The sequence below is a fragment of the Oreochromis aureus genome, linkage group 23, assembly GCF_013358895.1.
Source record: "Oreochromis aureus strain Israel breed Guangdong linkage group 23, ZZ_aureus, whole genome shotgun sequence".
Classification (NCBI taxonomy): Eukaryota; Metazoa; Chordata; class Actinopteri; order Cichliformes; family Cichlidae; genus Oreochromis; species Oreochromis aureus.
In genome coordinates, this window is record NC_052963.1 from 22,155,047 (window position 1) to 22,178,887 (window position 23,841).

Below are 23,841 nucleotides of genomic sequence, written 5' to 3' on the forward strand. Positions count from 1 at the left end.
GATAATGAGTTCAGTGTTCTCAAATGGCCTCCACAGTCGCCAGATCTCAGTCCTATAGAGCACCTTTAGGATGCTAGACGGACAAATCTGCAGCAACTCAGTGATGACATCAAGTCTATCATAGACTAAAATCTTTAAGGAATGTTTCAAAGACCTTGATCCACGAAGAATAAAGACAGATCAGAAGCGAATAAAGGGACACATCAGTACTAGAAATGGCAAAGCCAGTGTTTCTATACAAGGACAGCAAGCTGGCTGTCTAAAAGTACCAGCAGAGGATGGTTTCGATCCATCCACCTCTGGGTTATGGGCCCAGCACGCTTCCGCTGCGCCACTCCGCTGGAAATCACCCCAGATGGGACTCGAACCCACAAACCCTGGCTTAGGAGGCCAGTGCCTTATCCATTAGGCCACTGGGGCTGCACACAGGAGCTAGCAGGTACTAGCAAGGTTTAAAGACCATTTAGACATGTTAGTGTTTGTGTGCTTGATTATTACTTGTAAAATTAACCCATCTTTTATGGAAGACTTTTATAATCACTTGATTACTGCTCCATTTGATTATTTGCAGCAATTTACATTGGCTTTGGCTTCCGGACCTTTTGCAGGTCTCTGAAGCTCACTTTGAGAACTGGAACTACTTTTCAGTTTTTGAGTCATATTTTCAGTGCTGTGAAAATCCATTAAGTTCTTCACTTTGTGACTCATTTTTATTTTTGTAATACTGCTGTGTAGTCATCACCAAATTCTGTGACCTTTTCATGAGATTTTAATAGTTTTTTCTAATAATAAATCAGTGCACTTATGTCTCTCTTATTTTTTCCTCTCTTCTCTTTCTCCTAATCCTCTACCAGTTGCTTCCACTTCCTGAGACTTGGTCAGCTGGAGATCTCTTCCCGTTAAAAGGGAGTTCTTCCTTCCCACAGTCACCAGATGCTGCTCACAGGGGTTATTGGTCTAATACTGTCAGGTCTTTACGTTGTGATTCACCTTGAGGAGGTGCATAGAACAAAAGAAAAAAAAAGCATACTACTTAACCTCGACCTTAAATCTGCTCGCGTGCTGATCAAATAACCTACAAGCCTATGCTTAAGAGGCAGACACAGAGAAAGAGAAATCTTCCAAGCGTGCTTTAACTAATTGCGTTTATTTATATGCGTATAATTACCCATCAAGGGACTAATGGTTATAAATCCCTCTGCAGCGAGAGCTCTGAGCTTCAGCCCCTGCTGACAGATTGTGAGGGGGAAGCGGTGATTACACGCCACGAAACATTTTGGGGAGGGCTTTCTCCAAACCTGGATTTTCACACTCAAAGAAAGGTCGAATGAATCACCGCGCATGAAGGTGCATGAAGGTGCATGAAGGTGCACGAAGGTACATGTAGCACCTCCTTCATTATATTGCTCAGAAAATCACACAGACATCCTGCAGCTCAGGTTGAAATAGGAAATAGTTTCTCGTATTTATTTAGGAAATAGTTACATAAAATATAGCATTAAAGTCTAGTGTAACAGACAAATTGCACACAGTAATAATAATAATAACAATAATATTAATTACCAAAGTAACACTGCTGGTAACTTTCTCTTTACAAAGGAAGGTTTAAGGAAAGAGGTGAAGCATGACAATCACACTACAGTCTGACAGTACAAAATGTGGGTATAAATACTGGACATCTAGAAAAATACACAAGTCCTCTTCAGACTCTCTTCATACAATATTAACAGTTTCATAGAAAAATCGAAAACACACAGTCGGCTCTGTTGATTAGCACCAGCTGGTCAAATTCCAGAGAGAAATTTGGCATAAGTCCACCTAAAGTTCAAATATGTCTTTTAAAATAAAGTGATAAAAAACATTTTAGCGTTAGCTCTTATTGATCAAAATAATATTTTTACTTTTTTTAAAAACAAGAAGAAGAACCCCCGAAAGAAAACACAAGACGGCAAACAGCAGACATAAAACAGGTTGAATGATTGGCAAACAATTTACATCTTTTTACTTTCTTTTTGTTCTTACTTGCATATATATCGATCAGCAATGCCCGTTCTGATATTAACTTATATTTTTTCAATATATACAACATAATATACAGCCACGAGAGGAAAGCTGAGGTTTTGGAGAGTTTGGGTGTGCTATGCTACATGAGACTACGTTTGGATGCTTGGAGAGCCATTTGTCTACGCTTTCCCGATGGCTGCGTTTTCATTTTTACAATCGACTTTAGTCCAGTATGTTCCCTGAGCTACGGGCGACGACACCTTATATTTGCTTGTTTTATCTGTACCTGGTCTCATTAGTTCATGTACCATGTGGAAACGTCCTCGTTAGAGAAGCTGCGGAGCTAGTTTGCCACCACTGGGTGTTTAACCGCTTAAGGAAAAACACAACAAGATTAAAATGATCAAAAATGACTCAAAAATAAAGAAAATTTTAATTCTTTCTTTGAAAAATATTGCTTCAAGAGAGTAGACAACGATGAATCAGGTGACTTTTTAACTTTTCAATGGGCGTTGTACATAGCAGCAATCCATAAAATGACACCTTGGGTTTTAAAAGAGTTTCAAAAATGGAGTTTTATGCAAATATTGCCCATCCTGCTTGTCGTGTTTTCTTTTATTTTACACATCTTTGTACAGTATTTGTTACAGTGCAATGATAAGAAGTACCCCAGCATGGTGGGAGGAAGAGGAGGAGGGGTGGTCGCTAATGATACAAACGTGTATTGCTGTCCAGTCCACCACACCCAAGTCAAACCTTTAAAAGTCTTGTTTTTTTTGCTTTTCTTTTTTTGGTTGAGGATTCATCCTCGCGTCTGTAGCTCTTCTAAGTGCTTCTTGTTGTAGGCAGAGAGGACTGGCACTCGTCCTTTCATGGCAGGGCTGTAACTGAGACAAGTCTTTTCCAAGATTAGCTGAAGGTTGAGAGAAAATCAAAAGCAGATCCAAACCAAAACCAAGACATTTTTGCAAGGCCGAGAACAAAGAAGAAAATAAACACAAACTAGTGTTTAGGGCTGGGCGATAGGATAGTGACCGGCTCAGATGATTGGCGGTTGTATTATTGTGGGAGATTTTTGGCGTTTTAGTTTGCTAATTTTCTGCGTTGCAACTGTAGACAGTATAAAAGATGGACGTGGCTATGGTAACATCACCCATTGGTTTCAGAAGGTCAAACTTCCGATGTTTTTAAACTGCAGTTGAGGAGCGGCGGACATGGCACACCCCGGATAATCGTTAAACTTCAAAGAATGTACAGAATGGACTTAAATATTTACTGAGTATGACCCAAATTGAGCAAGAGAGCTAATAAACGCATCACGAAAGTGTTTACTTATGTTAAATCTCTGGGTTATTTTCCCATAGACTGCTACAGGACAACAAGTCTTTCTGGAACTACAGGTCTGCATTTCCTGGTGGTTATTAAAGAATAATGCAGGTTTAAGGCACTTCTGCGTTGGCTTTATTTCTTTATTTATTTTGTTATACTCGGAAGCTACGTCCACCTTTTATAATGTCGCTGTAAATAATTAACTCTAAAGTGCAATTGCTCCTTACTTTTTGGAGGTTTTATGAGCAAGAGTGGAAAGCTGTACACAGATATCAAAGGAGGTGTTTTTAGTTTTTCACTGACATGCCACATGTTCCTGGTTTTCCACCCTAATTGTTTAATAGAGTTGTTGTTATCTCATCTGTGGTTCCCAAAGTTTGGGTGTTTACAATAAATAAATACAAACTTTTTAAAATGCCAGCTTTCCAAAACGATGCCACTTTAAATTGATAGTTTATTAATTAATATATATTTTTAATTTGGGAATGGCTGCTTTAAGATGCTGAGGTGTACCTCAGTTTGCCAAAATAATTAGTTGTGGAGATGTGGCAGAAAATGTTAATGTATCGCCCAACCCTGTTAGGGGTAATCCCCTAGTAAAACAGATGTAATCGACCCAAAAATCCACTCCATAGGTCCACTGTGTCGTTCAACCTCCAGCCAATCAAGGCATGATTTCCAATAAGAAGGACAGAATCTGAAACCCAAAGAAAGACTTGAGGAGTCCAAAGATGGAAGAGAATGTCTTGAAAACTGGACTCCATCTCTACAGCCCTGCTTTTTCAGACTTCGTTGGATCCCTGGCTGGTGCAGGAAGAGAAGCTGTCGTACAGCGAGTCGCTAAGGGAGCCCACAGGATCCACCCCAGGCCTGCTCGTGAAACTGGAGGAGGACGAGGCCTCGTCTCCTTTGAAGCAGCTCTCCCCACTCTTCCCCCCGTCGGCGTGGCAGTCGGCTCTGCGGCCGCCCGAGCCCGTGTCCGGGTACAGGCTGCTGGAGCTGCTCTGATTCAGCTTGTTTAAGGACTCCAAAGAGAAGTCGAGAGAGAGCGGCTGGCTTGCGCTGACGGGCATCTTCTCCATGGGAATCTCCTTCTGCAGAGAGAAAGGAACATCTGTTAATGAAGAGTAAATACACGCTAGTTTATGTTACGGTAAATGCTGCAGTGTGAACTTTTGCACTGCCCTGTCTCTACTCTAACAACAGTGAGTATGACAGTGATCTATATTGAGATTTTTGTCACGCTCAACGACCAAATGTACGTCTTGGGTGTGGGCGGGCATTCATTGCAGGGAATTTGGTCCCCTCGCCACTCTTCCTGCTACATTAATTGTGCCATTCAACGTTATTATTTCTTTTGCATTACCTCTGACCATCTGCTTTGTAGGATTACATTAGTAAAAAAAAGCTACTGTTTGTTAACACTGCTTCAATTAGCAGGAGTGGTTTCATCTATTAGCTGATGCCAAAATGTGCCGGACCAAGAAACACACCTTTAGCCAACTCAGCTACAAAAACTGTAAAAGCATGCATTAGCCGTCTGCTTCACTGTCATATGACCCATTGCCACACAATCACAGAGTAAAATAATCCCTTCAGAGGGAAAGCAAAACAACACATACACCTAAAAATAGTCTGTTCTTATTCAGAATGTACCTGCTTGCCAGTATCTTTTTAATGCGTGTCTCAAAAGACACTTTAACAAGCTAGTTACTGTACCACTCAGCATCAAAACACCTCCTCAGAGGCTGTAAACAACTTTATTTCTGCAACAAATCGAGCCTGGGAGCACAGCAGCTATCTTCATAGGTGCTTTTTGCAGGGGTAAGTACACAGAGGAGTAGCTGCAGGGGCTGGACAACCTCTAGGGACACTCCAAACCTGGACCGTTTAGCATTTAGCTGCGAGCTGTATCTCCCCTCGGACATAAATCCAGAACTAGTTCACACAAGGAGCACAAACACATACATATGGGTCAGAGCTGTTTTTTATGTAGCAAATATCTTGAAGTCATGACTCAAATGGTGATGCTAATAAAGTTCAGTGAACCACAGAACTTTATTAGCATAATTTGGTCCATGCAAACTCTTATTGCAAGGGTCACGCACACACAGAGATCTTTAAAAGTTCCCCTTAATATGAAGGTCTCATCTGCTTCTTATCACACTGAAAAAGTAATCACATTTGTCTTACTTAGCCATAAATACATACTTTCACAGCCTTTATTACAAAAGTTCCACCTAAATAAAAACCAAAAGAGTTTGATTGAAAAGTCATAAAGCAAGGAATTTCTCCTTTTTATCAAAGAGGCCACAACGAGGAAAAGTTTAATTTGGTTATTTCTGATTTAACAGTATGTAAAACTGGGCGACCTAAGGAGACATTAGCTCACCTTTTTTGTTTACTCTATCAAAATGTCTATGTTAATAATGCTGCTATATCCCAGCCTAATTAACATACTGTAGGGTGAAAGTTTCACATGAGCCTGTTGCTGTTAGTCTAGTCCACAGGACTGACATGTCCAGCCACAGAGCAGGAGTGGGCAGGCTCGTAGCATCAATGTACAAGAAGCTGAAGTCACGTGACTTTGAACTGTAGCAGGAAGTACAGGCTCCCTTTATGTAAGCACAGCTGTTAATTAATTAATTAGTCCTGTTGTCTGTTAAACCATTGATTGAACATCTTATTTTAATTTATTTTTTATTATTTATATTTTTAATTCATTCTAAGGTCTGTATACAATGGAAGTGTGCCCATTTAGAGTTTCTTCTATTTCCTGCTGCAGCCTGATCTAGGATGTTTTTCTCCTTATCAAGTAGCCTCATCTCTTATCTTATCAAAATATTCCACATTTGGTGATGTGGTGCTTCTGTAGATGTATGCAGTGACAGCTTACTGACTAAATGACATACCGCTGAAACCGTATTTCTTTCTGTGAGACATAGCAGGCTGTTCGTGCTCGATACAGGGGTGTCACTGCTCTATAGTGAAACATTAGTGAAGTCTTCTCAGTTTGTTCTCTTACTAACAACCTAATTACATTCACGTGCCAACCCAGGTGTAAACTATGTAATGATGAGGAAAGGATTGAGAGGGAAGAGAGGAAATAATTTGCCTCTAAATGCAGCATGTCTCATAAGAGCATCAAATCCTGGAAGAGTTTTAAACATGCAAATGTTAAAGAAAATGCCTGAAAAGTTATACAGGAAGGCTAAAAATGAAAGTAATCACCTCATATTGTGACCGATGCCGAATCAACACAAAACCCTAACATCCCATCGAGGCCCATTAATCTGCACGGTGACCTTTGTTGGGAGGTGGAGTCGTCATAAATTTGTAAAGAGGCCGGAATCAAAAGAAATATTAAAAGAAAAATGTGCCCAGAGGTGACGTGTGACTCACATCTGACACACCGGAGCAGCTTTTTTTTTTTTTTTTTTTTTGCAGGTGTGGAGGTTAACTTCCAAATTAAAAACAGGTGCTGAATGCAGATTAGACCGGACGAGTTTTAATTCGACACCCACGCGTGCTTTTTCATAGCTTTCCTATTTTTGTGTCTGATTTTTGTCAGCTGTACAAAAAAGAAAAGAACTGTCGTTAAACGGCCTGGGGGCAAAAAAAAGAGCGCACAACGTGAATCTGTGATTAGCTGCGCGACAGTGAAAAACAGTCTTCAGATGCTGATTCTCTCAGCCAGCCTCCATTCGTCAGAAACAAGAGGAGAGAAAAGAAAGGGGGGGGGGTGGCTGTGCTATCGCTGATTGGGTTTGATTTCGGAGGAACACAATTACCAGCAGATCGAAGCTTCCCGGTGCAGGTCTCTGTACCACCTGCGGGCGCAGCCAAAATGATGGCTCCACACATAACTCAGGCTCCAGGCGGACGTCTCAGTGAGAGCTTCCTTCTTGAAAACACGAGGGCCCGAATCAGCAATTGGTTCTGCATCACATGCCAGTAATAGGATGTCTAAACTCAAATTCAGCAGACCCGCTTGCTACAAAAGCTGAGTGAAAGGGTCTTTTATTAAGGCTCAAGCAAGAAACATTTTCTCGTCTTCCCCTGCTGTTACGTATTTTTCCTTTTTTACCTTAATATTCTGAGTCGTACAGATGTTACACGTCTATGCTTTAGATTTGTAATCCTTCAGATTTCTCATGAAGTCAAACTAACTGTATGCACACTGCTATACTTAGTAGCTTTTAATGACCGAACTTGTAATAGCCACACTCTGTAAATAAAAGATGGCTCTAGTAACAGTTGCCATCTTGGAGTTCCCGGGGAGGGGGGGTCGCCTTTCCTGGAATGAGAACACATCAGCAGCCAAAGGTAAGGCAAAACAATTGCTTTACCTTCTAAGGAGGCTGATGAGAGTCAAACTGCCCCAACAGCTGCTCATCACCTTCTACACATGCACAACAGAGAGGATTCTCATAGCCTGCATGACAGCCTTGTATGGTAGCTGCACCAAAGTTGACACAAACATCCTCCAGCATGTTGTGAAAGCAGCACAAACAAAAACAAAATCATTTGCTTTGTAAAGAGGGCCAAGCAAAACCATGAAGACAACACACACCTCGGACGCTATCTGTTCAGGCTCCTATGAATAAGGCAGGCGCTTTAAAACTATCCAAACACATACAGACCGACCGAAACACAGCCTCCTCCCCACCTGAACACGACCCCACAGTAACTATGTATGAACCTCATGTGCAGTTTCACTTCCTACCCTTCAGAACATACCTCCTTATGTGGATTTTATACTATGCAAAATAACTCATGTAAAGTGCTCAGCTTCATACCATTACAGCCCTCATGTATCTGTAAATTAGTAAACTATGTTTAGATATGGTATTTATTGTCAGTAATTTTCTTATGCTGGGATATTGACAATGAAGAATCTTCTGTCTAGTGACAGTGATGCTGAGATGAGCTGTTTAGGGCGTGTGAACTTTTCTGTCAGTAAGTGCAGCTGTTTTTGCCGCTGTTAGCCTCTGTTAGCTGCTGTTAGCCTCCATTAGCCACCGTTGGCTTCTTTTATCTGACATTAGTGAAACTGTCTTCTATTGGATTGGACTTGGACACTTAGTGAATAAACTCACCTAGGATTTGAGAATGTAATCAAACTGTTATCAGAATGAAAGTGTGATTTTTAGGACTCTCAAACCTAACATTAGCTGGCATAATATTAGCTTATAACCAGCTGTTGCTGTTGTTTAGCGAGCTCGTTGTCAGATGTTCAGAGATATGAGCATCACATGTCTAATCTGCTGATAATAACAGTATCAGGAATAAATAAGTATATTCATCCACATTTTTCTGTGTTAGTGTTCAGGAGATAAGGCTTGAGGATAACATTTTATTATTATTATTAAAATGTTGTTTGCGTTTTTTCTTTCCTTCGCGTTTCTGCTTCTTTGGTGAAGAGGACACGTTCTCATATAATAAAACATTGGCATGACGCCTCATATCTTGAGTCTGCAGTTGCAGTTTGTTAGAAAACATAATTACACACTAATCAGTGCATATTTATGACTATATTATTCATTTTTTTCTATTTAATAAAGCAGCTGATGTAAAGCAGTTGGTCCAGAAGTAAACTCTGAGGTTGGAAATTGCAGCGACTGCCATTTACTGACGTATCAGTGCGTGTCAAACGTATGGCTATGCTGGTATGTACATTCATGGTTCATCATTATATATTTCTATGTAGATGATGCTTTAATCCTGCATAACCTTGAACCTTAATACAATTAAAATGGATGGATTAAAGGAGCACTCATGTAGTTTACAGTTGTTGTGAACGGTGAGATTAGCTATAAAGATCTAAATAATTTTCGTAACAGGCTGTAAACGCGTTTATTTCTCCTATGAAGTGCATTTTTAACATGAATGTATATGGAGGATTGACTTGCTTCTTTTGACTGGTTCATTAAAGATATAATTTGCAATAAGATGACAGATATTATTATCTGTACTGTAAACCAATTAGCAAACCTTCCTGTCACCACGAGCCAAGATTGAGAGCTCAAGGACTTTGACATCAATGTTATTTGTTCATCCTCAAAAGAAAGCAACGAGTCCACTGCTGGCATTTAAGTTTGCCGAAAGGATGTGATGAGAAAAAAAAAATTAATAGAAGCAGATCTGCATTCAGCACATGGAGGCATTATGAAGCGAGATTTGTGTTAATACTAACAAAACAATTTTTTTCCCATGTTATCTGCAAGAAAATCAGAGCAGCTGTGGACAGACATCAAGCTGGGTGTTGAATGGTTATTAGAAACTATTCATGGCCAGTTTCAATGACGTAAAAGTGTATTCAGTGTGAACTGCGCTGAAAGGAGGCAACAAATCACAAGTTTGGTCAGTGTCAGGTTTCAGAAAAGTTTGGAGGGAGAAGTAATTGGAAAACTCATTTTCTATTGTTGCTGACAGAATTTCAGCAACACTTCGTGTCCGTGATATCGTGTGATCGTAGAGTCTGGGTTACTTTACAATGAGGACAACAGTGGTGGTGGGAGGGGAAATGCTAATATAACTTATTTATTGTCTCAGGCTATGTGTTGTCTTTGCTGTCACCACTGCGCGAGTAATTTGATCGCGGGCCAGTGTGGTGGAAGCGCGATGGCGGCTTCTCGCTTTCTATTTCGGGGTCTCTTCCATCTGACTCTGGCGATGCTATCAGCCTGACAGTGACAGAGAGGGAAGCGCATATTCCTGCTGCTGATATTTATTTGTACACTGATGCAGTTTTGGTTATCTAGCGGCCTTATTTCAAACTGCATGTCAACTGAAATGTTCCCCTAACCCTCGCCATGTAATTACTGCCCAAGGTAACAAGCTGTTCCACACTTGAGGAGTCTGCTGATTTGTGCTACACGGCAGGGTTTTGTTTGGACCTGGGCCACAGGAATATCAACGATGCCACACCTTGGCACGAGTTCTGATGCTGTTTTCCTGCAGCAATATCCCAGACAAAGCGTGGAAATAAAGGGGGGAAAGTAATGAGTAAGCAGGAAAAGCAATAAAAGCACAAAAGTTAGTTCAAGGAGGACAAAAACAAGACAGAAGGAGACAAAGGAAACCTGTTTAGAGCGAAAGCGGCAAAGTCAACTGGGAAGAAAGACAAAGAGAGTTGTATGGGAGACAGAAATAGAGAGGGGCAAAACTGAAGGGGAAGACAGGCAAAGACACGTGGGAGAAAGAGAGACTGGGAGGAAGGAGAGGATAGAAAGGAGAAGGGGGCGGGGGCCGCCGTTAGCGGGGCTGTCAGGTGCTGTCAGGATGATGAATGGGAGGCCAGCACGGGCTGTGAGGGCCCTGATGGGAGCCGCTGAGCTTTACATCACTCTCCTGAGTGTTTGTGAAAGGTTATTAAAGGCGCTTAAATCACGGGGCTCTGACACAGCCCCGCTACCAGCCACCAAACTTCCCCAAACTAAAGCCGGTGACAGTCAAATGCTCCCGAGCCACGACAAAAGGAGAGCGGCCGCACAGGTGTGGACGTGCACAGCCAGGGGTGAGGAGGTGATGACACTCGGATAGATTGTCTTTTTCAGGGGAATAATGCGGGGTAAATGGGTTCAGAAGCAGTCATCCATCATTACGGCCGGTTCATGGCTGACGAATAAGGTTATTGTCGACACGAATGCTTATTTTAACGCAGAAGTTTGAAATCAGTGGAATTAGCTGCTAGTAAAATCACAGCAAACGTACACAGTGCGATAGGATGCTTCAGTAAGTGGGTTCCCATCGGAGTAAGTAAATTTACTATGCAGCAGTAGTAAGGTAGAGTCAAACTTTATAGGTCAAATTTTACAACTGTTCATTTTTATTGGTATTTTGGGTTTTTTAATGGTGCTTTGTCTAAAAACTGTAAGTTTACGATACTATATGTACCTAAGAAAAAGTTTAGACAAACTCAAGTGTGCTGTTGTTGCATTTGAAACACCTTTTATCTTTCATTAAAGCTAATCAGACTTCCTCTTCATCTTGATTTGTCTCCCTGGGTTTGAAAAGTCACATTTTACATGGACTGGTACTTCCACTCACCGGTGACTTCATTAGGTACGTGTGTTTAACTGCTTATTAATCCAAATACCTAGTCAGTATCAGCCAATCACAGGGCCCATGCATGCATAGATCCATCATGTCTTGTAGCAATAGACATAATCAAACTCGGTTAGTACTAAAGGAGCCCAAGGCGTACCAAGAAACAGGTACTACAAGTACTTTAAGCACTTTGTCTAACATTCGTTCAAGGAGTTCTAAATTGGGACCAACTTGGGGTCAGTATCTCGCTCAAGGACAGTTTGACATGCAAACCTTTGGATTAACAAACAACCAGCTTTACCTCGTGAGAAACGGGACTTGAGATGTAAGCTAAAGGTAGCAGGAACAGATATTATTCGTCATATTATTTGGTTAGCCTAGCAGACAGGTGTGGATACTTGCGTTGTCATCCACCTTCCAGTGAAAGCAGCCGGGCTCTTAAATTGGGGGAAAATTGGTTAAAACCATAAAAACAGTTTTTAGCTGCTGGGTGGAAAGTTGTTTATTTCCTCTGTAAAACTGGAGGTCTATGGGGAACGAGTCATTTTCAGAGCCAGTAGAGGAACTGCAGTTTCTGAAATGTCGTTGTTTTTGTTATTCATGCATGGAAGTTGCTGCTTTATTTGAACTTTTTGCAGTAAACATGACTATCATAAACGAATAGCATAAAAATACAACACATTTCATACCAAACGCAAAGTGTCTTGAAATTAGAGTTAGAAACCTGCAAAGTGGTCTACAAGTAAATTACTCCTCATGACAGTGTCAGCTAAATATCGATATATTATTGAGTAAGCTGTTTCTTTAATCTCTTGGATCAGTTCATAAACCTCTTTGGTATATTTCCAATGCTACGACAAGTGGTAGTAACACTAACACTCAGTATCGCTGTATTACTGCACAATGTAGGCCTATTGATAAACTGCATTTGGGGCCACTGCAGCTTTGGTCCTGAAGTACGTGCTCAAAAACACGTGAATATTAGAATTAGGCACATCCACAGAGTAATATACTCTCACAGCTGTGAAGCAATACTAAGCAGCTTTTTAAAGAAAGTTGAGCAGCTTTATGACAGCAAGTTTTCACGGGTTACACTCTGATAAGGCGTGCTTCTTGGGTGTTCAGGGGTTGAACTTCTGACCTCACGTTATTGCAGCAGTCCCTGTAAGTGTTGCAAGCCATGTTGCAAGCCAACGCTCAACTGGGAAACGTAGCCTTGCGCATCCAATTACATGACAGGCAGGTCTGAGGATGAGACAAACACAGCCTTGCTTGTCCTGTTTGAGTCCGTTGCGTGTGGGCTAATGGAGCTGTGCTTGCAGCTTGGCCGCACAGCGCCGCTTCAAAAACTTCCCATTCGATGCTTTGCCTGTCCACCGGGACTCGGATCGGAATCAGAAATCTCTCTCTTTCTGTTTCCTCGCTTGTAGTTCGAGTGGAGTCGCTGAACTTTGCTTTGTTAAATGGCGACTCGGCCTCTGTACAATAATGTAATACTTGATCGAAACCTTGCTTTTGCTTGACTTGGCAGAGTCAGCAAACTGACCTCGGCGCTTAGGGGGATTCATTTGTGCTCGAGTGCCGCTCTCAGGACACTCGGGTGTGTGTTTACTTGCTGAATCACCCTGGACTTACGACTCACTGCATCACCTACACCCAGCGCAATTTGTCATAATAATTTGCAGCGTGGTTCAGATGGAGGCTGCATGTGCACAACAAAACTTGAGTGTTTAATGGTGGGAATGAGATCTAAATTCGAAAAAATGCTTTATTTATTCTAATTTGTGGGTGTAAGTGATTACAAATAGATTCGATCTGATCTCATTTTAAATTCCAAGATGACTTCAGAGGTCGAGAACCAGCCCACACCATAAATTGAGATTTTTCTCCCCCATCTCTAACAGACAATAGTTTTTCTTAAAAAGTCGTGTTGAGTCAGGCCTCTTTTTTTTTTTAAATTATGGATTTTTATGTCAGGGCTGCTGCTGCTGGGGCAAGCGCACTGTAAGAGAGTTTGTCCCACAGAGCTGGCATATTGCAGGCTGCAGGCCATTTCATGGTCTCTGATTCTAATTTGTCATTCAGCAGCGTTAAATACTTGTAGGCAAATACCCGCTGACACAAGAGGGTGAGGCGATCGAAAGCAATTAGGCGGATTTTTTCTGTGAAAATCTGCAAACGATTCCAAACGGCCGAAGAGAAAAACCTTGGGAGCGCAAACAACTCCAGTGGGAAGAAAAAAGAAAAACCCTTGGAGTTTTAGTGACTTTGAAAGAGCTCTTGTGCTTCGGGAGTCTGACCATCTGAGGAGTCTCCTTGCCGAAGTTTGCGACATACGAGAATCCTAACGGTCCAATTTATTCTTCCCCCCTCTGCCTCCGCTGCAAGGAAAGCAAAATTATGCATCTTCCATCCTGGGAAGACTTTCATTGAGGTCAGGCGCCGTTTTTCTGACTCAATACTCTTTCTCTTTATGCTGCATAAAGAAGCATACATCTGGGAGCTGCATGGCTTTTAACACTTTAAAGTGCCTCTTTTTGGGCTACGCTAAGAGCCAATTGATTTATCCTAGAACAACAAACACAGGGCGCAGTGCATTTTCTCTTTCTAATGGTATTCTGAGGCTTACCAATCAATAATAACTATTAATATACAGAACATTCACCCTCCAAATTTAAACACTTAGAAAGTGACCTACTGGACGCTTCCTGGACAGGAAGGTTTAACACGAATAAAATGCTTGATGGGAATCGGCAGCAGGCCTGTAAAACAGCTGTTAATGAGTGAATCTGATTAGCGGGGAAACAATGAGGAGTTTGAATACTCACACTGAGCCTGTCTCCTGCTTTTCCATCAAGGGCCGACTCCTTGTGCAGCAGGTTGTACTGCGAAATCTTCCTGCTGTCCTTCTCCAGGTGCGAGAACATGTCGTGTTGGTAGTAGTCCATGATTGACAAGGATTTTTCCACACTTCTTCTCTTCAGGGTGTCCTCATTCTGCTCGACTGGAAACGCAGGAAACAGATTCACAAAAAAGGCATTTTTTGTTAAACTTGATCCAACTTCTACAAAAGATAATGACTGAGGAAGCTTCATGAAAGATTCAGCGACTACAACTTTCAACCACACCTGAGTCATTCCTCTTAGCTCTGTTGATCAGGGTCTTTTGCGGCGAGCCCAAAGTGCTTCCCGTCCCCTCGGGTTCAGTCTCGGTGTCGCTGCTGCTGCCTGAGTACGTGCACACTCGCAAGGCTCTTTCCTATTCACAGACAGCAAAAAAGTCATTTTAAAACAGAGACATAAAGCGCCTTCAAAGCCATACGAGCGCTATTATGCAGTTTGGTTTTTGCACAGAGAAGATACCAGGAAAAAACTTTAAATATAGCCCTCATGACTAAGTTAACTTTTTGCAAAGCAAAGTGGTGTTTAAGCTTCTGTCTTTTTTAGCTCAGTAGAAAATTTAGTTATTCATATGTAGATACTTACAGTGTTGAGAAAGCTTACTTTCAAAAGTTATTTGCAACATTATAAAACAGTCGGTAATGTTACAGAGTCACAAAGGCCTGGAGACCGCCTGGGAGCCATAGATCCCAATCCCAAAGTGTCAAAGTGTCCCCTTAGCAACTATACTAACCCTATAAATGCCCCTGATGTGGTGCTAAAGCACCTAAACAGCATGTAATAAGGCACTGCATTAGTGCATATGAATGTGTCTTGTAGTGTAAAGGTGCTTAGAGCGGTCGGTAAGCCTAGAAAAGCACTATTTGAATCAACGATCTATAAGATCTCAGTCACACAGGTCTAGAGTTTGGTCGGCGACCCCCCTGGCAACCAAGAATAACTTTGTTGGCAACTGGCTGCTGGAAGTTGCTTTCTAGGTGAAACTAGTTGCAAAGAGGTTTACTGTGCTTGGGGAGTGACCTCCTTTTGATTGCTTTGGTCTCTAGTGGTTGCTGCAGTTGCCAACTAGTCTGCAAGCACTCATCAACTACTTGCTAATTGGTAGTGAAACTGTGAAAAGTGTGACACAAACCAGAAACAGAGACTATTAACCGTCAAATAAAAAGCCTTCTGAAACATAAGTGAGGAGAATACGCATTTTTCACTCATCACCGGAGGTTGCCACGAGGTTGCAGACCAGTCTCTGGGCCTGTGTGATCTTACCTGCTGAGGAGAGTAAAGTCTACAGTACTTCTGGGTTACTCTTTTTATTTTCATTTTCTTCCTGTGCACCTTGGAGATGGACTAACTGCAGAAACATCTGATCCTAAACACACTTTAACCAGTGAAGTGATGGCGTGAGTATCTGTACACCGTACATCACGCTGTAGATATTGGCCAGCTTTCTTTGATCTCAATGGGACTTACTGGTTAAATAAAGGTAATAATTAGCTTGTGCATGTTGGTTATGTTGTCAGATTGGAGTATATCCTACTGGACTTCTACATCTGAATGTATTCTCCTCTACCACATAATCAGCAACAAGCTAATTACTCCCCCTTGGAGTGACAGTTTCAACTGACCTAAAAGCTAGGCACTGATGCTGTGCAGCCGCAGCACGGTCAACACCATTCTTCTCAACACACGCACACTGCATTTCACTGTGATGCAGTTATTGTCTCCTTTCAACCATATATTCAAAATAAAGTGAATACTTCCATGAAGAAAAGGCTGTCTTTTCTGCCATCTCACTAGCTTAGCAGCGTTGAAGAAACGCATTAAAAAACTGAAACTGCTTAATTCAAAAGTAACTAACTGCAGAGCCAGAGCTTTTTGCTACAACAAAAGCAGATATTTCTAAGAAGCTCCTTCACAACACGTAACCCCCAACAGTTGGTAAGTACACAGCCTCCCTGGTGACATTAGTGGGAAAAATGCTAGTGTGTGGCCACCACTTTATTACCTCATTACTCAAAAACAAGCAATGATCATTTTCAACTCTGCAGCTAATGAAAGAATTTCATCTTTGAAACTGTGTAAAGTTTGAGACATTGTCTGGGTATCTCTCGAGTCCCTTTAAGAACCACAAATATGTCAACTTTGAATAAGTGTAATGTAAACGACTTACGCCCGGCATATCATGGTCCTTGGATTTCATCTTCCTCTCTGCTTCTGTCTCTTTGTCCTCAGTGGAACCTGAGATGTTGCTGCGTGGGGCACAAAAACTCAACCTCTTTGTTTGGATTGCATCTAGAAATCGAGGGATATAAAAGAGAAATGAGGCAGGAGGTTTATAACAAACATGACATGACGGTGATGAAGGTGATGCGGCGAACACTGACCACTGAATTTTACAACAAGAGCTGAACTAGCATATGATCAAGTGGATTACCTGTGCAAACAGAGCCTGGAATATCCATTGGCAACTAGATACATGCATGATTTTTGAGTATTTGAAAAGTCATTAAATTATAAGTGATCAAATAGATTATGCAACTACTTTTTCTCTTAAAATTGATATATATGCGGTGGTTATCGTGGTGCCTGATAGGGTGTAATGTGCTACTGCTGCCAAAAAGTGGTAATAATTCAACTAGAGGCTGTTCAGCAACAATACAGAAGCAGAATGGTTTGCTAGCCAGCTAGATGCTACCGCACAAACAGGAGAAACGGCCGTCAAGCTAGCAAGTCAGAAGTCTACCGTGACAGTCATTTGAGGAACAGTCAAATACTTCAGAGTGACAATCGAAAAGGACTTTTACTTAAAAACTACAAACTGCAACATATTTGGATCTAGGGCAGATAGACGTGGGAGTGGAGCAGGGAAAGACCACTGTAACTCTCGTGACAATTTCTCCTTGAGCTGACAGGCTGATGAAACACGGGATGAGTACATCTTGTACATCCATTCAGTCGAAACCCATCCAGCTGGCTACAAACCCATTTCCCATTCGCATATCTGAATGAAACATTAACAGCGTCCACCCTGTGACTGCTCCATCCACGACTCCTGGCAGCCAACAGAACAGCTTTCAGCTGTCGTCCCCAAATGACGTCGGGCCGTCTTATTATCACTCTACCCAGTGCTGTCAGACGCCAGTTTAATTGTCTCGCATTCAGAAACCTCTCTTTCAGCTGCATTACAATAACGGGCTGCTTTTGGCTCGTGTTCTGTCTCCATCTGAGAAATCTGCATGGAGATCATAAAAGTCCTTTCCCCTTCTTCCTCTCACCCATTACGAAACAAACAATGTGACAGACGTTCTGTCTGTTCAGGTATGCTTTACTTTTTTTGATTTTTTTATAATGATGAGGAAAAGGACAAAGAGGTAAAACCTGTGATAAAGACGCACAGCTTACTGTTAAGGCTCTCCTAATCAACTTGTTTCACAGGGAAGACTCAACAGGAGCCACTTTATGTTTGCAGTTATGCCTCAGATTCCTGCCTCTGCAGTGCCACCGCAGCACTGGGGTGAACGAGATGCCGCCTAATGTCTTGTAAGCATAAATCTCCGGGTGTGAGCGCTCATCCCTGCATGTTATTGTAGCTTTAATTAGCCATCTGATTGCATGCTACCCTCTGCAGTTCTGCTGTGCATCACGGCCGACGCCGAAGCAGAAGGTGCTTTATGATCTATGGCTGCGGTGACGCGCCTATCTAATTGTATTTGTTGGTTTTCCTCGGGGCATGGGAGTGTATGGCTTTCTACTATCTCAACTGAGTATCAGATGTCAGTGTTGATGCATTAGTCTCTGAATTAGCTGAACAAACAAGGTTCTTCTTTTAATCAGAGTTTAATAAACCAAACGGCTTCCTCTTGTCTGCTCCTCGGGAGCCCTTGAGCAGTCAGGAGGAAAATGCATTAACATAAAGTACAGTGACATTCAATACTTCACTTAACTTCCTGAAAGGTAAATAAGCTGTCTGAGGCTTTCGAGCCTAGGCTTTTTTGTCCATCAAACATGATAATGGTAACGTTTACAGGCATGGATTTAAATTTATTTCCACTGTGACCTCGATGGAAAACATGAATAGCCTGAAAAGAACAATGAAAAGCACTGTTCTTTCTATTGTGGTGCCACATCCTGGCAGCTCTGATCCTCTTCAAGTTAATTTAAAGAAGAAAAAAAGTGCTGTACAAAGCTAACAGTAAAAAGCACTGTTGAGTATCAGTGATATATTTGATTAATAAAGCCAGACATCTATTATCTGTAAGATATATATGAGGCTGGCACCTTTGCTTTGATTTATGAAGCACTGCAAGTTGTAAATGTAATGCTTATACAAGTGAATGCACAAGCTAGGGTGACTACAGGTAGAGATACTGCAGAAAATCATCAACCATCACTTGAAACATTGAAGGAAAATCTTCAGAAGTGAAACTGCTGTCATTGTAGTGGATTTGTTCATTTGGCCTGAAAGGCAGATTAGCTTTGAATCAAATATTCATCCAAGAGAGGCACAAACTAGCTAGCCATATTTACTTGGCTGATATTTTAGTTTGTGTTTAATCCAATACCGATGCACTCATGTCAGTGTAAAAACACAATTAGCTGGGTGTATTCTCCACTTTGACTGTTTCAAAGCAAACAGTTGGCCTTTTTGGGCAATCGCCATCTCTGCTGTTTCAAAAAAATCTTCCACAGATTTCCATTCAGGACTACAACCTCATTCCATTTAGGAAAAATTGGTGGGTGCCCAATGTTTGCATTGATTTTTTTCTTTTCCATTTGGTGAACGAGTGCAAGTAGTTAGCAGCAACCAGCTGGTTCCCCAGAGGTTGACTGTGTAATGCCCTCAACTTCTGAGGAACCAGTTTCAATCACAATACAATTAAACAGGTTGCTTATTGGGAGGCAACCTGTTTCCAAACAATCAGAGACCAGCTCTGGCTGACTGCAATCGCTCTCAGCAAAAGTTTGTAAGTAACTGCTGTCTAATTTATGCAACTCCCAACATGTTGCAGTCAATCTGATTCACTCTACACCAATGGGTACAACTTGTCTGCGATGCCATAGGGGACTCGACTCAACTGGTTGCCATTCCACTTTAAATGAATGGGCAATACTATAAAGGGTCTACAAACAGGAAAAAGAAGGCTATGTTGTGGGGCATCTGTTTACAGTTAATATTCCTGACTTACCTGAGGATGCTAATTTGGGCAGGCGGCTCTGGGTGTCCCGAGCGTTGTCGTTGCTGCAGGTCACAGTGGGGTCAGACAGGGAGTGACCCATGCTCATAGAGACATGCGGGTGGGGTTTTGAAAGGGAAGGCACTTTCACAACAGGTTGTGAGGGGTCAGGGTGAGAAGAGGGGGGCTCCCGATCGAGCTCAGAGGAGCCGCCGGTCACCCCCTCGGGGCTGGATTCAGATTTAGGGATATGTCGACTGCTGGCCCGGGTGACAGAATCGGGGAGAGGGAAGGTGCCGATGCCACTGTCCAGGGTTCTCATCTGACAGCCGAAGCCTAAAGTGACAGGGAGAGGAGTGTGACGTCTGGGAGAAGCAGGAGACAACGACACAGGAAAAGAAAAGGAGGACCTGGATTTACATGCAGCGGAAAGGGTTGTGTGTAAACAAGGAATCTGTAGCAGGTTCAAAACACAATGTAAATGGAAAAAGAGAGAAAACAAAGCATTTTAAACTGACACAGTACTTTTTGGAAGCTCCTTTCTGATGCCCATTTTTAGTTATCACAATGGTGAGAGGCACACAGTTCTCATATAGTACACAGTACACAAGAAACACCTGCTGCCAGCAATTCTGAACTAAATACACGATTGAGCTGCAACCCGAGGACATGCTCCTTGGATTCATCAGAGTGCACGCTGGGTTGTAATCAGGCGATGTGACAGCGAGTAGGAACAGATGGATGTCGTTTAGAAACCACAGTTTGCAGAGCCTTGACTCAGGCTGGAACAGATGGATGGCCATTCAGCACAGCACAGGTCCTTGTAACTGTGAACGGTAATGGCCAACAGTTACATCGGCTAATTATTAGTGGTTTGCAACTTTTTGCTGAGTTACACTGAAAACCACTGAGGATTAATTAGCTTTCTTACCAGGGACCTGTTATTCTTTTTCTTGTTTTCAGCTGTGTATACTGTTCCAATGGAGGAAGCTCATATTAAACATTGCCAGAGTTTTGCATAATGAGATAAAAGTACGTTAAAGTAATTCTTGGGTCAAAAAGATTCAGATTAATTTACAGCACTGGGAAAAGCCTTGAGCCACCCCCACTTCTTTCTATTTTGCAAGGAAAATGGGAAATAGATGCAGTGATTTAATGAAGCATGTGTAAACATACGTGTAAATACAGCATATAAAGCAAAACCATAATTTGTAGAATTCTATCAAGCTTGAAAGTCGGTATTTGGAATGACCAAGTTTTTACTTAATATCTCTTTGGGAATCACCTGGTGCAAAAATACCATACTAGTTCAGCTATCTTTGGTATTTTTCATAGATTGTACTTAAGAAATGGGAAAAAAATGTGTTTTTGTGACAGGCTGCTAATAAAAAAGTTAAAAATTAAATTCGGCTCTTCACTAAGGTGTCTGTAATATACAAAAACAAAACTGGTTCATCCATTGAGTTAGGAGTCTTTTTATGCTTGAATAATTTATAGGTCAGAGTTAAGTGACTTAACGAACAAAGCAATTCCTCTTAAAAATGGTTGGGAACAAGTTCTAGACTGACAGTGAGTGAAAAAGAAGCCAATGCCCAAAGAAACACTTTGAAAGACCTTCAGAAAGTCTGGAGAACTATTGCTCAAGTCTGGTTCCTTGGACACAAGAAAGATGAGAAGTAGTGGAGTGTAAACCTCCTAAAAAGTTGTCTGAAGTAAAAAACAGTGGAAGTTCAAGACTTTTGCATCAGTTCTGCATCTCCAAGTATTGGTTGTTAAAAACTCTTAAAGCGAACCTGAAGGTTTTCTTTTCTTCAGTCTCACAGAAATGCGTAGATATTTACAGATTCTGGCTCTCAGCATTACTAAAGGGTTTCTTTCAACGCTGTTGTGCTTCACAGTGAGCTTTAAAAAGAATTTGCAAGTACTTCATCGGGCATACTTCAGAATTAGTTTACCGCTTGAAAGAAACACAGAAAACAACATTTACACTTAGATGTGAAGCTCATACCATCTATCCATTTTCTCTTTGGACGTTTTTCTAGCAAGGATGCCAAGTACATTACTTAAATGTACATTATCTAAATTTAAAAGCATTGCCGATAGATGCACAAAGTAGGGGAATATTTGAGCGAGTTTTTGAGAAGAAAAATCGGTGCATGTCGCCAACTTTCAGCAGATTTCGCAACATGCTGTGAAAACGACTCCTTATATAAGTGTTTGGATGTACAGATACACCATGTTCATTGCACAGATGGCCTGTTAGTTGGAAATGTAACTGCTATCAGGCCCTCGAGGACACTTACATTTACTGGAATAAACAGAAATGCTGATCTCAGTGCATGTCATAGCCTTCGTATGCACATGGATGTTTACTTGTATATGGGAGCGAAAGGCGGAGAGAGCCATAGATTACATGGCTGTGTAATTGAATGCCAAGCCTGGCAGTTCAAAATGCCCTCTATAACCAAACTATAACAAGGTCCACAGTAATTCTACCCAGAGGGAACAACGACTGGACATAATCTAGTTTTTCATGAGCTCCCTATCACTTCTGTATACAACCTCCAGGGTTTGAGCAGAGAGAGTTGCCTTATTGATACCTCCTCTGCGTGGAAATGGGTTTATTCGACAAAGAAAAACACAACAGAAATTGTAAGGCTGGATTAATACAACAGAGTGTACTATCTCTTTTGTTGCTGGAGCAAACATCCAGTTGAAATTATTCCTCTTTGGCTGAAGAATACAGTCTTTTTCTGTTATTTTGTGCTTTCGTGCTTGTTAAAAATGTTTTAAAAAGGCAGCGCCATTTTCTAAAAACAAAAGTCTACAAAGTAAGTTTTGAACACCACACACATCAGCACCTGGTGAAGTAATAGCTGAATTATTAGTATTGATCAACAGTGCCATCAAAGCTCTGCAGACGTATTAGAGTCATTTTGAGCTCCGGGTCAGTCAAAACGTTATTTATTGTCCCTTTATGAGGAAAAGAAAACCTGCCTTGAGGGAAATTCTTCTAATGCACAGTACAACTGACCAGTGTGAACCTCCAAGCCCACATTCATAACTCGAGCTGCTTGCATCATAAACCGGCTGGATGTAAACTATTTATATGATTGATGTGTTTACCTGGCATTAAAGCCTGTGAATGCTGCACTTTGGAGGGACGTGACATTATAGCAGTGCTGAAGAGCAACGAGCAGCCACAGCTGAACCTTTATTAAATATTTAATTCAGGCTGTCGGGAAGCGCTTAGTTGGCAGAATGTAAAAAAGGCAGCCTGTTAACCAGAATACAGAGACAATTAACATTTTTATTTTTGGTGACATGGCTCAGACCCATTATTAGTGGCTCAAGCCAAAAGTATTTTGTGATTGATTAGTAGCTTCGCAGCTCAATCTGCCAACTCTGCGCTTCTGTGGAGATTATTTCCATCTGCACTCAGCCTTAACAAACACATTTATTTTAATTGTGAGAACTGGCAGATGTATAGATTTTTCACTGTCACCAGCATGCATGTTTTGCATACAAACAGGACTAATTAAGATGCAACCCCAGAGAACAATGGCCAGCTTTTGCATCTAGTTAAAATATATTACACTTGGAGACTAAGACTTTACTGCTATTGTTAGTAAACCTTTGAATATTCAGTTTTGTTTTTGCTCCGTTTTGATCTCCACCAACTCCTGGAGGAACTTTCTGACTCTTTAGCATCTGAGTTCTTAACTACACTCCCTGGCCACTTTGTTAGGTACACCTGTTCAACTGCTAATTAATGCAAATATCTAATCTAATAAGTAACGCAACAACTCAGTGCATTTAGATATGTAGACATGATCAAGACGACCTGCTAAAGTTCAAACTGAGCATCAGAATGAGGAAGAAAGTCGAGTTAAGTGACTTTGAATGTGGCATGGTTGTTGGTCTGAGTATTTCAAAAACATAGACGTTTCTAGAGTTTACAGGGAATGGTCTGAAAAATAGAAAATATCCAGTGTTTGGCAGTCCTCTGGGTAAAAACATCATGTTGATGCCAGAGGTCAGAGGAGAATAGCCAGACTACATTCAGCTAATAGGAAAGCAACAGGAAATACAATAACCAATCATTATGCCCAAGGTATGCAGAAGAGCATCTCAACAGCAGCAGAAGACCGCAGTGGGTGCTGCTCCTGTCAGCTAAGAGCAGGAAACTGGGACTACAGTTCACACAGGCTCACCAAAACAAGACAATAGATTATTGGATGTTTTGTTGTCTGATCAGTCTCGATTTCTGCCACGCCATTCAGAATTTGGTGTAAACAAAATGAAAGCAAGGATCCTTCCTGTCTTATCAACAGTTCTGGCTGCTGATGGTTAAATGGTGGACGATATTTTCATGGAAAACTTTG

General features: G+C 41.5%; 1 protein-coding gene and 1 non-coding gene across 9 annotated transcripts in view; both read right to left on the reverse strand.

The window, feature by feature from the left end:
• Nucleotides 1-347: 347 nt before the first annotated feature.
• trnar-ccu lies at nt 348-420 on the reverse strand. The gene has a single exon. It is a non-coding gene; the product is annotated as a tRNA-Arg (tRNA).
• A 1,015-nt stretch (nt 421-1,435) lies between these two features.
• LOC116332073 (nck-associated protein 5) overlaps nt 1,436-23,841 on the reverse strand; it is a 178,036-nt gene continuing 155,630 nt past the window's right edge. For 7 of the 8 annotated variants that reach the window (XM_039606869.1, XM_039606868.1, XM_039606871.1 and 4 more), the window contains 5 exons: nt 19,469-19,792; nt 16,453-16,574; nt 14,514-14,643; nt 14,214-14,389; nt 1,436-4,427 (listed from right to left, as the gene is read on the reverse strand). In XM_039606869.1, the coding sequence (XP_039462803.1) occupies nt 4,116-4,427; nt 14,214-14,389; nt 14,514-14,643; nt 16,453-16,574; nt 19,469-19,792 (1,064 nt within the window). In that variant the 3' untranslated portion in view covers nt 1,436-4,115. The other variant, XM_039606874.1, reaches the window with a different exon arrangement.